This window comes from Semicossyphus pulcher, unplaced genomic scaffold (genome assembly GCF_022749685.1).
Source record: "Semicossyphus pulcher isolate SPU_LCO1_2020_fin unplaced genomic scaffold, fSemPul1.0.p SCAF_10, whole genome shotgun sequence".
NCBI classification, from domain to species: Eukaryota; Metazoa; Chordata; class Actinopteri; order Labriformes; family Labridae; genus Semicossyphus; species Semicossyphus pulcher.
This window is the reverse complement of record NW_027211604.1, coordinates 11,682,641-11,698,887: the sequence shown is the minus strand read 5'-3', so window position 1 is coordinate 11,698,887 and position 16,247 is coordinate 11,682,641. Positions and strand designations below refer to the sequence as shown.

The window sequence follows — 16,247 nt, the reverse complement described above, 5'->3', positions numbered from 1 at the left end:
GCATCACATGATGCCGTGCCCCCTGATGCAGTGCATCCGCTCATCACTTAAACTCTACTTCCATTTACTCCAGAACTTCCCACTTTACCGGATACTGCCCACTAATACTGAAAGGGCTGTAAACAATAAACAAAAACAACACGCATGCAGGCAGGCAGCGTGGGTGAGGTGACGATTCTGTGAGTGAATCGGAAACTAAACATGGCCGTGGGTGAACTTCAAAACACCCTCGAAGCGCTGACGCGCTCCAGCTGTCATGAGGTAAGACGCGGTGATGTCGGGGAGAATAACAAACACTCGTTTAAGTGGAAACAATGTTCACAGGGACTGTGAAAATAATGAATGGAGTGGATTGAGAGGGAGTATTATGCTGTTTCACATTTTAAGACATGTTACAATGTTGGATGTCCAGACTAAACGTGGGTGATGTTTCAAATCTGTAGGTCAAAGTATGTTGGAGTAATCCTCAGGCTTCTCAGCTCAGTCTGCAGGCTGCTGTGAACGCCACAGTTTTTTCTACATGCTGCACTTTGTGACATCAGAAGAAAGCGGGCTTGGAGGGGCGGGGTTTCTTAAAGGGACAGAGCTGACTGAGTCGTTTCAGGCAGAGGCTGTGTGAAGCTACTCCACAGGTATCAGAGTGAAATATGAAGCGTGAAATCAGCATGATGCTCCCCCTTTAAACTGTTGGTTTTCTGCGCTCATTTGTTTTGATCTTAATATTCTTTTTTTTAAGCTAACTTCTGCTTTCTCATACATATACCCACCATATAGCTCAGTCATAACACTTCTTTGTGAATGTGCTAGCAGGCTATAATGTACACAACGCTGGACGAAGAGCCTTGAGATGAAGGAGGCGATCAGAACATGCCAATATCAGGATCAGGATCAGTTCCTAGCATCATTGATTATTTTAAAATGGCACCTAATCAGCAGCAGTCTGGTAATCCATGCTACCAGCCGTTTGTTTCATGCTATGCGAGTCTGTGAAATTTCAACATCCTATTTGCTCCACAGAGCCTAAACTAGATCCTGATTTTGTGCTCAAACCTGCCAACTGACACGACCTGAAAATGCTGGAGCAATCTTAGCGGCCACCTCGGAGGAACGCCTGCCCAGACCCCGGGACTGAGGAGAATGTGGAAAAAAAGTGGGCTTGACTAATAGCACAGCTCTTGATCCACAGAACCTGACAGGCAGCTCTCCTGTGGCCTGTAAATACAGAACGCCAGGCAGATGTGAAGGCCGGTTCCTCTCAGACATGGCCGCCGCTGCCGCTGCTGCTTACACACACACACCGATCAATAGAAGTGGCTGGCGTGCAGATGCTCCACATTCAGGGCCATAACTTACATCCTCTAGCGTCATCTGAGGCGAGCTGATGTTGCGTAGTGAGAGTGAGTAGGTTCTGTTTTTACTACATAGAGTCGTAGAAGGAGCGCAGGAAGTTGTTGTTTATCCGGTTCAAAGAAGCACTTACTGTAACGTTTCACTGACGTAGAAGAGAAATGATGGCTTACTGGAAGAACAGAGCAAAAGCAGTGGGAGTTTTAAGTCTGATGTGTGTGTGTTTGTGTAAGCTCATCTTCTCTGTAACATTAACTAAAAGGCCCGTAAAGGTTACTGAATCATTCTGTACAAACATGAGTCAAAGTGCATCATAACAGCTTTTGGCACTTTTTCTCCTGCGAGTCCCGAAGTATCTTCAGCGAGTGGAAAACACAGGACATGAAACATGATTTGCTCTCTCTGTAGATGTTACTGATAAGTGAATATTAGGCCTCTAAAACTTTATTCTCTACAAGACCTTCACTTAAAATACTGACTGTAAAAACAGACTGGTTTGAATTATCATAAAAATAAAGTAGTTTCTTTTTTACTCAAGATTTAGACACATGAGCTAAAGAACTGAGTTTCATTTGAAATAGTAAAACAGTTATGGACTCTTTGTGGCTCTTTCCTCTGAGGGCATGTACGGTTTGTGCAACACAACTTCAAGAAATGTTTGGTAATGACCAATAGATGTGTTTATCATTTCTTACAAGTGCATAATGTTCTGATTCTTTATCACTTTCAGATGTTTTTCTGTTGTCGGTCTGTTTTTCTGGCACGATTTATAAAGCATCACTGTGGTGCCAGATCACGACCAATCAGAGGCATCCTTTTAAGTATGCTTTGTTTGATGTAAGATGATTAATTAACACTTTTTTTGTTGTTGAATGATGTGTCGTGCATTGTCAGAAGTGGGATGCAACATAGCACCAATACTTCCTTACTGTGCTGAGCGTCCTGGTATCTGTTCTTTACAAGAGGTTCAGTTAGCTTAGCATCGACACAGCTGATGGAAATGTCCATCAGAGGGGCTACTTTAACTTTTATCCTGTGCGCACGTTTGCCAGCTCGGTGAATTGCACATGACGCAGTGACTTCAGCTTCCTGCAGAGGCCTCAGGTCTGTTTTAGCATACATGAGATGTGATGGATGAGACAGCTAGAAAAGTAACCCGTGACCAAGACCATCTCCACTCGAGCACATCACGGAGCTGCCAAGATGTTGTTCTGTCCACTCAGTTGTAAAAGTTATGGGGTCATTGTTAGTTATTTAAGCTGTAGTTTTGTGACAGTTCTGGGACTGTGTTTGACTTCAAGATGGGGAGAGAAAACATGTAAAGCTTTGTGCACATGTGCGCGCGTGTGTTTGTGTGTGTGTGTGGGCCTGCCTGCGTGCATGCATGCGCGAAATTGTTGCTGGTGGGCCCCAGCATGACTGCTGAGGTTGGAGCAATCATATGTTCAGCTGTGATTTCCATCAACACATTCCTGGACGCTCACACACTCTCTCAGCGGAGCTGCGCGCAGCACCCCCCGAGGATGTGACCTGCAGCCTGCAGACACATGGCTGCCTCGCCAGCGCTTATCACAACACAGCAGCCTGCAGGATAATGGGAGGCCTTAATCTGAAGCCACGTGGAGCCCAGCAAACTTTGACGAGTGTCGCTCCTTCACACTGGCCTTATAGAAAACAGTCGATGATATACTACACCGCTCTGCAGAAGGCCAGCAGGTCTTACCATGCCAGACTGATTACAGGGGAGAGGTCAGACCAAATGGACAACAAATGGTCCCTGCTCGTCTGCACTGGGGGGTTGGGCATCAGGCTGAAAACACCAGTTTGGAAAAGGCACCGATTGTTACAGAAACTGCAAAGAGGACATATGATATTCCAGACCACCAGCACACACACACACACACACATACTGTTTCCTGTTATCCATTCTGTCACAATGCCGGAGTTGGCAAAACACAAACAATAAAACACGCAGAAAAAGTCTTGTGGATTCAGGAAAGAAAATTTCTCCTCTGATTGATCGCAGGTTTCAAACCTCCGAACGCAGCCAGAGAGAGCAGGAGAGAGAATTAAATGAGTCTTAAGGCTGAAACATTGATAGCAAGCAACTTAAACATTCAACTCAGCAGAACCTCCGACCATCTGTGCTGAATAATTATACAGTAAACTGGCACTCGATCAGCTGACAGCGTGCGTTTCTCTTCCACTGGTCAAACAAAGAGACATGAGTAAAATCCCCCCACACACAGGGCCAATCCTTCACTGTTATTGGCAAACTGCAAGGCTGGCACCGAGCCACAGTGTACTGCGTGCTTTAAAATGCATGAGGGATTCACTTTGAGTTGAGTTTCACTGGTTATTTTTTACCGCCTGGGGCAACTTGCACACCGTGCTTCAGAGTTACAGGGGTGTCGCATTTGTCTTGCTACACAAATATTGATATGGGTCGACCGGGCTGAGTAATGACCAGCTGCTGTGTGCAGTATCAATAATAAAGGGGTATACTCTTTTTTTTGCTTTTAATGGCAAAAGGCAGCGCTTCCTCCCTTTTTCCAGACTCCTATATGTTAAATTAAGCTCTCACTTTTTATTTAAGGAGTCTTTAAGCAACACGTAAATCATCACACCTCAGGGCTACATGTCAGGCCCTCCTGTGTAATTGATGCTGCGCATATAAGCGCAAAGCACCTATGTTCAAACTCGTTGATAAAATGATCTGATGTGTTTGCTACAGGTGAAATTGCACAAGAGAACTAACGTTTAAAACATTGCAACAAGTACATCTCCCTTACTCTGCTATGTGGAAAGCTAAAACACCCTAAATTAAGGAAAATACACATAAAAATAATCTAAAAAAATAATATCAATCAAAAGCCATGTCCACCCTGCACCAGCATAAACAGAACAACGAGGGGGGGGGTGATCAGGGCCTGGTACAGTGCAGGAGAGTGTGTGAGCTGCCGAGCTTGTGGTGGCCTGTGTTCACCATGTGGTGGAGCTGAGTGATGGCTTCCCAGAGTCTGCCTCCACCACAGCAGGCAGCGGGCAGGCACAGCCATGTGCTACATCCTCTCTGTGTCGCTGTGAGGGGCTTATAACGATGCTCCTGCGCTTGACTTTATCATGCGGGATTGTTAGCTTTCGCTCTCCTGCCCGTACACGTCGCTATGATTGATGATGTTTCTAATGATTGCTGTAGAGGAAGCAGGTTCAAGCTGTGTTAGCATGCTAGCTGTCAGTGCTGCAACACAGGTGGGAGAAAGACGGGTTTAGCACCTGACTGTAGACATCGGATACAGTAGGAAGGACGAGGCTAGCAAGCACTAACTGCATCTAAAATGGGTGTGAAAGTCTCCTCTGCAACACAGCGGGCTCTTGTCTTCCTCCTCTTCATACTTTTCTCTCTCTCTCTCTTACTGTCTGCCTCTCTTTTCCTCAGCTGTACCCCCTTCTCGCTCTCTCTCTCTCCTAATGTCTTTGTCTGCTTCCTGTCATGCATTCCCTCATTTTGTATTTCCCCCCTCCTTTATTCACGCTCTCCTCCTCTTCTTCTTCTTCTTTTGCTCCCTCTGTCCATCTACATCTGCACCCCTCCTCTCGCTCTCCCTCCCGAGAAGACACACACACACATACACAGATAATACTGCGGCTACATGCTGCTTCGGCAACATACTGCAGCAGGCAGGCTTACTCCACTGCAGCCCTTTAACACAATAGAATTTCTCTTATGACCTTAGGATGAAAAGCAGCTCTTCGTCTAAATACACGACATATAATCAGGCACATTTGAAACAGACGCCTTTAAATGCAACCTGTTTCATAGACAGAAGAAGCAGTTATTGCTGCAAACAGTACGTGTCTCTTTCGCCGTTCACAAGCGCACAATCCTGACAGCACCGTGCTTTGTTTGCTAGCATTTCCTTTTATTGACGTATGTAGTTTTGAGTGAAGCCCTCCTCCTCCTCCTCCTCCTCCTCCTCCTCCTCCTCCTGTCTATGGACATACCACCTCCGATTCGCCCCGTCTTGCCTTCTCCCCTGAAGCATGACGGAACTAGGCGTGCTCTTGTAACACAATGGGACTTTTTTATTGAACGGTGAACAAACACACTCGCGCATACACAAAAACAAAAACACACGAGAGACAGACATCTGATGATCACGGCGCACGATACGACGCACAGTGATGCCATTGTTTGAGCATCCAGGAGTGAGTTAAGGAGATGTAAGTGCTGACAGACAGAAATGTGAGGAAGGCACCGGAAAAATGTGTAAGAAAGTGTGCAGAAATATACACATACAGGCACCATATTCTGCAGCAGATGTAGAGATATCATGTTTTCTTTAAGTGAAAGACTCTCTGCCAGATCGTTGCGCCGTCATGTTTTATCCACTGTGGCTACTACTGTTCATTGCTTTGTAATATTAGATTTCCTTTGATATTGTTGCATTAGAAGCTCTTTTGCCTGTTAAGATCATCATATAGAGTTTCATGGGCCACCAGTCACATGTTCCTAAGCCTTCATTAAACACAAACAGGTGCCACCACCAGGGATTCCCCGACCTTTGCGGGCTGCGGAGCATGATTCAACCCATTTTATATAATTGCCATTAACATGATCGTTACGCTGTAATTACTGTTTAACAGATTAATTTTTCATAAATGTTAGCGCCGTACGTCTGGGGGTCGGATTCTTGCATCGCAGACGCTTTAAATATTGCATGCTCATGAGTGAAAAGAAATATATCACTGCACGGGAATAAAGCCAAGTGTCATAACAAGCGTACAGTATAAGTCACACGATCCGGCTATAAAACTCCACTGAAGCTTTTTAGATGTCAGAGAATAGAAAAAGAGAGGCACTGTGCAGCCCCATTTAAATACAAGATGGATGACTTCTTTTCTGCACTATTGTTTCGCTGGAGATCAAACTTGCATGTTGGAACCGCTGAGAATCTCTGTGTTTCCAAACACAATGGGCCCCTTTCTTTATCTGAAAAGAGCTGCGAGTCTAATAATGCAGCTCAGCTTAAGTCTGATAACGGTAAACAATGGCGCTAAAAGGTGGCCTTGACAAATATAAAGAGAGAGAAGGGGGGAGTGAACATGGAGCCTGAAAGTGAGCGCAAGGACAGTGAGAGACGGCTAAACTCCAGTCCCTCAAATTTCCTTAGAAACTTCACCTCTCATGCCTGTGCGGGATGAGATGTTGTCAAGGTCAGAGTATCTCCTCTGTGGAGCACCACAAGGAACCCTCCTCGGCCCAATAATACTTTTAAATCACAGATTCTCCAAAAGCAGATTAAGTATAGTTAAAACAGGCTCTCCAACATCACAGTCCCTTGTCTGCACCGAATCAAAATCTCACGTCATTATTCAGCACTTTCCAGGTAGGACATCCAGGTGAACTCAGGAAACTTCACAGCTTCCTGACTCATGCCAGACAACCCGCCGTGTCGCTCTCTAACAGTGCACGACCAGATAACATCGAGCCCTTTTTGATCTACACAAAGCTACATGGATTCTATCTGCTTCATGGGCTCCTTATATTTTTCATACTGGCTCCATCCACTCAGACAGACAACAAGCTACCCGCAGCAGCCACACATTCACTACCCGCACCGCTTTTGGAACAAACACAAACTCACCACCCCAACAAATGGAAGCAGCTGCTATCAAAAGTCTTTCATCTGCTACAGTACTTTGCAAAACTCAGCGATGCTCGCACACTACTACTGAACAGGCCTGTTAGATTCTATCACACACTCTGAAGACGCTTTTTTTTCTGCCACTTTCATATTCTGAGGAGCTATGTTGTAGATTTTATGCTCTATAGTGACGGTCAAAGGCACCGTGCGGTGTACTTTTGTGGGATTTCTGCACTGCAAACAGGCTGCAAAGAATGGAAAACTGAGAGATCACACTGCACATTTAAATTCCATTCATCTTGGAGTTTAACATGCTGTTCTGCTGATTCATGGGCCACATGTATGTGCAGTTGTTCTTCATTTGTGCTACCTTTGTTACAAGACTGTTTGATCCCTCATTTGCCAAAAGAACAGTCCGAATAAGAACCACAGTGTGCATGCGTGTGCGACTTTTACTTGTTGCTCAGGGGTCGGTACTCACAGCTTTGGACGTTGACAGTGCCGGTGGAGTTGTCTCTTCCCAGCGGGTTCTCCACCACACATGTGTAATTCCCAGAATCCTCCAGTTTTGCTCTGCTGATCTGGACTCTGGAGTGTTTCCTGTGGGAGACAACACTTGCACAGCTGAGTCAGGGGAATGAGGGCCGGGCGGAAGTAGCATGGAAACGCAACAAGTGGAAACATGGGGGAACGGGGAGGCAGACAACAGGGCGAGGAGGAGCAGGAGCAGCAGCAGCATGGCAACAGCTCTGTGCTCTGATAGGGAAACATACTGTCTCATTATAGTCTTAATTTCAAAGCCCCATCTTGTGCCAACATCCTTACATCAGTAGGTTTTACTACTACAATGTCTACTATTCTCCTCAAATTACCCAACATTGTTCAAATCCTCTCTTGAGTCAGTCGCCTTAATTTCATCATTATAAGCCAACGAGAGAGTTCAAACAAGGTCAATTAAATTGAATTTTTAACATGCAAAACAGCTTAATTGTGTGTCTTTCCAATATGAAGTCTATTGGCTTGGAGCTCCATGTGTAGCATGCTGAATAACAGTTTCCTGAAAAGCTGCAGCTGCTGATAATATAAACACTGCCTCCACTCTGAAGTGCCTTCTTCTCTTTTCATGTTGCACTGCTTGTGTTACACGTTTACAGGACACGGGTGACTTGTACTCACTGGCTGTTCCTTATTTTGACTTTTTTGCTTTTCTTCAGCTCGTTGCCATCTTTGAACCACGTGTAGGTGGGGACAGGGTTCCCCGTGGCCTCGCACTTCACTATGAGCTTGCTCCCCTCGTCCACTCTTATTGGATTCTTCATCGGTTTTAACTTTGGAGCCGCAGCTGAAAAAGAGAGGGGGAGAGAAACTCAGTGTTATTAACCACTTTAGATACAAACTTTAATTATAACTTTGGTTTGGTTTATGAGTGTGCGTCTGTGTTTTGGGAGAAACAGAGAGACAAAGAAGGATGGAGAGACAGCAGAGGAGCCAATCATCATCCTCTCCACGGACCGAGCCAACAGCTCTCTCATGTGACCACCAGATGTTGTCACTAGAGACATCATCAGCTTTCATCAGACTAATAAACAGGCAGAAAATCACTCTGGTTTTGCTGCGATGAAAACACCTGAAGCAATATTTAGCAAACATCCAGCAGCTCATGAGGAGAATCTGCAACCGCAAACTCGCAATTAGAGCCAATCCATAAACAAGAGAAGCCGACATCATTTTGGCACGAGCAGGACTCGTTTGTTTTGATGACAATTAAAAATAAACTTTTTTATCGCACAAATGTAAACCTGATATCAGGCTTCCATATTGTGTTGAGCATGTTCATATGTTACACTGTTTATTGCATGTGATGTTTTATGATTATTTCAGAATTTCTTGAACATTTTCTTCCCCACATGAAAAAAAAAAACAGTATTGAAAAGTGAAAAATGATCTTGACGAAATGCGCGCACACATGCACGCACAACACACACTCGCACACACACTTGCCAGCTGACAGCTGCACACATGTTTAGGAGAGGACTCATCCAGGCCAGAGGGAGAGAGAGAAGGGGTGATCAAGGGTCAACCAGGGGCTGTCCACGATGCCCCCCCCTCACTCTCTCCTTCTCTCCATGTGTAACATTTATGATTTCATGCAAATGCTAAGCTAAGCAGTAGTTTCAATTACAGCTGTTTGCGATGCATCACCTCCAGCATGACAGCAGCATGAAGACAAACAAAGCATGACAAGCAAAGTGAAGCGCACATAACGACTTCAATTAAACGTTGAAATGGAGGTGCACCAGATTTATCCCCCCGTCGTCCTCTTTCTGTAGAGACACTGTCCTACTTCACTGACCTGCTAACGGCGACACGTCTGCACGGGCAGAAAAAAACCTTAATGATGCTGCACTTTTCATTTTCTTTGTGGATTTAATCGGACGATTAGGATGGATTCTGGGAAACAATTAGTTTGCGTGTAAAACAGTGTTTTAACACTTTCAATTTGCAGATGATGATGTGATGTGATTTACAATGTTAAAGACACAATTAACCTTTTTAAAACAGTTACAATTATGATTTTTTGCTTTTTTTTTTTAAGGAATCTATGCATGAATTCTGCAGAGGTGATTCACATACAAACAGCTGCCCATTTAAAGCTTTATAAGCCAGGCAGATGTGGATATTAAATAGCTCTGGCTACTGTAACCAAGTTCCTTGCGAGCGTGTACTGTTTGCTCGACCACTTTTGATTCCTTAGAGGAGCCAGAGGTCAAAGGTCTCCCATCCAGCTGTGGATATCTTTGGTACGAGGCAATGGCTGAATAAAAAGATGGACGACGCGTCTCCATCTGCCCTCATTGTAGAGAATTGAAGCCAAAATCCCCCCCCCGCGCGATGGGCGCCGCCATCATGTGCTGGTGACGTCATTTGAAGCCAGAGCTGACCAGTAGAGATTGGCGGGTTGAGCCGCCGTAGCCGCTTCCGCTAACCAAAACACACACTTAACTTACAGAAAAACACAGCAAAGATCCCGCACGTCGGCGTGTTTAACAGCAGAACAGCTTCTTGTGTTGGTCTGAAGCAGACGTTCACAGATGTGTAAACTTCAATGACTGTAGTGATTGTTTTAGTTACGTCTCCTCTCGCCGTTCCTCCTCTACTCTGCTAATCAGGAACAGATTGACTGCAGGAGCTGCATTTGTCAACAGAGCTGTCAATCATCCTTTTTACAGCATCAAGTAACTAATTAAAAGTAAACTTGTCAGAAAAATGAACACATGGACGTAAATCAGCATGATAAGAACTAACTATAATGACAGAAAGCATGTTTGAGAAACATTTATTTGGCGTGTATTTTGATTTTATAGTTTGACTCATGTCCCATCTGTTAACATGGAGGAGGCGGGCTTTATGACCTATACTGCAGCCAGTCAGCAGGGGGCGATAGAGATGATTTGGCTTCACTTTTAGTGAGCTGTCATGTCATCCATCTTTTTATACAGTTTATGTACTGGAGGCATTAAATTACTTCTCAGGTGATGTTCATGAAAATTGAGTAGATAAAGTAAAAGGGCCGAAGACCTGTGACTTTTTTTGTGCTCTTAAAGCAACTCTGAGGAGCTTTTATTTTGTGTCCGTTTTGGGGGCGCCTGTGGACAATCCAGCATGTCTTTTTGCTGATCCTGCCCTGTAATACTTACTGTTAAACTAAGTACTCCTACTAAGAAACTTTGCCGGGGAAAACGTGAACAAAAGCTCCTTCCGTCAATCTGCATAACACCTCATGGAATAAAGCTCTGGCAGCGGTGAAAGGAATTAAAAATAACTTTACAGAAATGTTTTCTTCAACTTCTTGTTGATGTTCTGGTTTATATTTGTGTATAAAGAGAAAAAAGTTCCTCCTTAAAGTGCATGTAAGTAAAGCTGTTTGTGCTTAGCTGCATGATGTTGCCCAATCTAAGAGGAACCAATGACGAGTTTCCAAATGAAAAGGCGAGTCAGACATCAAGCAGGCAGGATTATTTCCATCCACATATATTAATAGAGCGTTGTCAGTCTGACTTTGAGCTGGAATCACAAACAGTGAAATGTCAAATTTAAAATAGCTCACAAACAGCACAGATCAATGGAAAAGCGCAACTATTCTTAGTTCAATAGCAGCTATTTGTTGCTAAATTTATTCTGTCGCTGGAAAGACAGTGGGCTTTTATCTGTGAGCGGCTTCCTGTAGGAAAATGTGAGTGATGATATTCATGGCAGTCGGAAAATAAAGACAAAGATTCTAACACGAGGCAGATGTGTCTTTGTGCTGTGATGCTCGCTAACCCTAATGAGCTTATTCTCACGATGGGTTTTTGTGCTGCGATCGCTCAGGCAGTAAGTTGAAGATTTTTACCGTCCCAAAAGGGTTTGGGACAATAAAAGGCTCATTTATGCAGCGAGGAATAAATGTGGTTTTTCTGAGAGTCATAACATTATATAAGCTCAACATATACTGTGTGTATCGCTATTAAAAATCAGCTCTGAGAGCGGTGTGGGTTTATCGATCGCCTCCAGCGAGTCCACATCCTGAACATGAGACTGCCGATGCTCCAGATGTTCTTCATTAAGCATTGCTGTTATTTAGCAAACGTAATGGACTGTATGGGACTTGATGTTAAATAAAGATTAGACTGTACAATGCCTTATGGTTGACTGATCCCCCTAATTTTTAGATTACACTGGCTAATGGAGAATTAATGACAGTGTATCTGCTGTACTGCAGAGTTTTGGAACTTCATGGCACGATGATTAATCAAGTCACATCTGCACATGTGCCATAATTGATTCAAACATTATGCTGAGTTCTGAAGTGAAAAATGTCAATTGGTAAGAAAATTGGAGAAAAAATGTTTCTATTCTGCCGCTTCTAATGACTTACGAAACTCTAATTTCTGCATATGTGCATGATTTCCAAACACGCTGAGCTCTGCCCCATCAGCCCAGCGCAGCGCCTGAGGAAAGCGCTGTCAGTCAGAGTCAGAGCACTGCAGGACCGGGGTTGCAACATAAAGAAAAATGTCTCATACCTCGCCTGGACACAGGTTTGTCCTTGCCAAGCAAATTAAACAAACTGTGCCCTTGCCTGGAAAAGTTGCAGAAACACAGAGCTGCACTTCTCATCAGCTCAGTGAGCCAGATGTTTGCGGGTCTGCTCCGTCTACAGGATACAGTTCTGATGAAGACATAGTCCATCAGACACTCCAGCATCCAGATACACATGTTTAACATTACACCGCACAGATTAGTCTTCCCGTAAATATTAAGTCATGTGTGTGTTCCAGCTCATTATCTGTGCAGCACAAAATCATCTAACAGAACAAATCCATTAACTCTTTAAGAAATCTTTGTTTTAACCACCATCGCAATCAATGTTTTCCAACAGGAAAATAAAGAGTCATTATCAGTGGGGATAAAATAATTTCTTGGAGACAAATGGTTATCTCATTTTCCGTTCCAGCAGTGGAAAAAGTGTCCGGCAGCGATGATAAACCCTCGCCTCAACAACAGCCTGATTCTCTCCGTTTGAAGCGGAGGGGCAGCTGCAGACATGGACTATAAAAAACAAATTTGAGAATAGAAGCCTAACTGGCGTGTCAACAGCTCATGCCTTGGGTAACAGTTGGAGACCTCGGTCCGGAGAGAGGTTCAAAAACAAGTCGTGATGAATTAACAATGCTTTGCTCCTTTTATTGAGTTAACATTTTCTGTTTTACTTCCAGGAGCTTAGAAAAGGAATCCGAGGCATGCCTTTGTGTTTCCCCTTCTAGACAAAGTATCCCTGATTACTCCGGTGTTATGTCACTTCACTGCACGTTGTCAAAAGACAAATTACATGGTGAGACAGCCAGAGAAATGGGTTCTGCATGTGGGAATGGTCTGCACACTAGTCACTGTAACGCAACATCTGTTCAAAGGGATCATTTCAACAGCCTCCCACCACAACCAAAACACTTTCTCCCAATCATTATCTGCTCCATTGTTTATATATGAGTCAAAAAACCCCACTTCCCTCTCACTTAACACACAGACATGTTACTAATAGTCTGTCTAATAATAACTCATGATTTATGTTTCACTGCTACAGTGAAACATATTAAGAAGTCTCACACGGCACGTTAACCATTTCTACTTTTTGATGAGATGATTCTTTTATTAACGCCAATAAAAAGTGTTATAAAAGGTTTCATGAGCAGAGTTTCAATGCACAAAGTATGGTAACATAGAAGGATGAACACAGTGCATGAGCTTGACTCCATTTGTCTTCATGGATTTTGTTTGGATGCACAATGAATCGCACAAAATCATCAAACCTCCTTCACCATATCAATAGTTTAAAGTTAATGAAGGCAAGAAAGACAAACAAAAGTGATGTCATTTGCAATTTTTGTTCAACTTTTAGTGCTTGTACATAACTTTGTACAGTTGGTACATACATAACCTGTCAGCACAGAGTATATCATGTCTATATATCAGCTTTATATTTATAAAACCTGATCAACCAGTGTCAGACTCGATTAATGATTGCGCAGAAACATGTCCCGTGTACGTGAAATAGCCAGTCGATCCAGGAAGTTGTGATGTTGCACTCCTGCAAATTCAACCAATGGCTGCAACTTTTTCTCCACTTTGCTATCATTTACGTCAATGGTTCTCAACAGGTGGGTTGGGACCCAAAAGTGGGTCGCGGAGCTGTTTTCAGTGGGTGCTTGAAAACAAAACAATAAGTTGTGTTTGCTGCGCTTTTATTTTGAAAAACATGGGTTTCCTTTGAGGTGCGTTCAGTAGTAGTGAAGGTTACTCACACTCCATGTATCCACTGATTGGGTAATCCCAGCTACACTTACATTCTTGAAACCTGATGAGCCCGACAGTAGATGCACTTATGTTGCACTTTTTCAGTTTATTTCTGTTGAAAAAAGGCGGCTAATTAAATGAACTGTAGAGGGAATATGTTCTTCTTATGCACTGCCACCTGGTGGTCATTCTGGTTGACCCTTATGCTGCTGTATTTTGTGATGTTTAGTTCCATCTCAGGTCCAAACTGCACAGATTATAATTAAATAACTTTGACCCAAATAATAAAAAATTGGGTGGCCATTCATCATTAAGGAGGTGGTGGTTGAGAACCACTGATTTACGTCAGCAAACTTACTTCTTTGATATTCAAAATATTGATCCCCTGATGTCTGCAATGTACGTCAGAGGGCATCTTTTAATATTTCTCCTTTGCACACACAGATAGCATTGGAAATGGCTTTTTGACTTTAGAGTGTTTTAATTTTTACACATTTTATTTGGAGATCTGACAGAGAGATCAACCAGAAGCGATGAGCCAAAAGATGGCTTTATTGGAGCGCTTGTCCCAGTCGCTCACAGTGGATGTGTGCGTTGGAACTTTTTTTAAAAAGCTGTCGCAAAATCAGCCATTTTAGGCCAAAACAATCACAGAAAATCCACGCGAAATCCTGGAGGGACTGAAGAGCGGGTGGGTATAACATCTGGATAACAACAAGATAATGTAATTACAGTATAAACATCTTAGCTCACAGGCAGCTCTATGATCACCATGTCCTTTAGGGCTTAAAACAACCAACACATGAAGCTGAATCTAAGTCGTATAAATATAGTCACTTTGTCACAGACCTACGCACAAGGTACCTACAAGTGAGCAAAGTGACATAGTAGAAAGACCTTTAGGGAAGGTGGTCAGGGCGACTGATACACAGAACAATGCAGGACTCGGGAGACCAGAGTAATTTTTTGAGCACACTTAGCCGCTTCATGTTAGCATCTCATACCAACCTAAATGGGAGTCAGTTTTCTCTCTAACGTGTGGTTTAAGCTGTGATAGAGCGCTGGTATTTGGCAACCTGGGATGAGGACAAGTCATCACAGGTGACCAGGTGCTGAACTGAGATCTGCTTCAGTCACCTTTACACAATCTATCGTTTTACTGCAATATTCTTTCATCCCAACACTTACTGAAATAACACTAAAGCATCTCTCGGTCCAAGCTAGAATACTTCAGCGGTTTCTGTTACTTTTCTCTTTTACAATGATTGTGTTGATCAAATTATAAAAGGAAGTGCCTTTCAATCCTTCTATGTAAATGTTAAAACATCGTGCTCAGTTTCCCTGCTTGGAAACTGCTTTCTGTGTTTTCAATGAATGTCCCGACTGTGCTACAAAAAGCTGCATGCAAATACTGCATGAAAATGACTTCTTTCCTTGTAGTTCTCCTCTCAGCTGCAGCTACACGATGAACACATGACAATTTAATCCGAAAAGTTACACAAGTTATCAGGCCAATTGCAAGAACTCACTTACAACTAAGCTCTGAGCGTTTCTAAATGAACCATCAATGAAATGATTAGCTCTATTGTGAAAGGATTGGTAACACTAGCCTGTGTTGGTTTGGTCCTTCTGACGCCTCCATGTAACACTGTGAGCAGACGCCCCCAACACACCAACTCTCACACACTGGATGGTTTCTGGAGACAATGTGTAATACAGACAGGTGAACACTGCGCAGGCTGAAGAGATGTTGGTGGATCAGACCAGGAGTACTGTATCCCACCTCAACAGATGGACTCTAATGGGATGCCCATGTTACCCTGCTCAACATGTCTAAATCAGGAATGGGAAATAAACTCAACACTGCTGTTATTTATGTTAGCCAACTAATTTAGAAAAAAAAGGTGGAAAAACACCTATCCTGTCTTTCTTCCTTATAAGGTAATAGGTGTAATTTCTTGAAAAATATATCCCTTTATGTCTGATGGACTTGTAAAGTAACTAAATATGAGCGACGGCAACAGTGAACGCGGTTTCTTAAGTGCGTAACAAGCACTCACAACATTACAGTGAAGCACTTTGGCAAACCAGCAGCTTCAAGTTACATAATTTCCTTCGTCATAATTTGTCTGGAGACATTTACTTTAAGAACCACCCATGAAAACACTTCTGTTTGCTTACCAATTTGCGGTTTTGGCTAGCCTAGATTCAGACTATCACTGACAGTGAACTTTAAAAAAAAAAGTTTTTGGACAAATTAAAAGCAATTTTTTAGGCTCTTAAATGGTGTGCGAACAGGTCAAGCTAACCCTTTGATCAGCTTCCAGTTCCTCTGGTTGTTGTTTGTACCAGCACACCAAAAAGCAATTTTGAAAGAGCAATTACATGATGCAAGATCACACCTGAATTGGAAGTTTT

General features: G+C 43.2%; 1 protein-coding gene across 1 annotated transcript in view; it reads right to left on the bottom strand.

Annotated features, from left to right (window-relative positions):
* The window catches only part of nrg2a (neuregulin 2a), a 77,687-nt gene that overhangs the window by 33,628 nt on the left and 27,812 nt on the right, over positions 1-16,247 (bottom strand). The window contains exons 2-3 of the mRNA XM_069673655.1: positions 8,172-8,337; positions 7,477-7,595 (exon numbers count right to left, since the gene is read on the bottom strand). Coding sequence (XP_069529756.1) covers positions 7,477-7,595; positions 8,172-8,337 — 285 coding nt within the window. The remainder of the gene's footprint in view (positions 1-7,476; positions 7,596-8,171; positions 8,338-16,247) is intronic.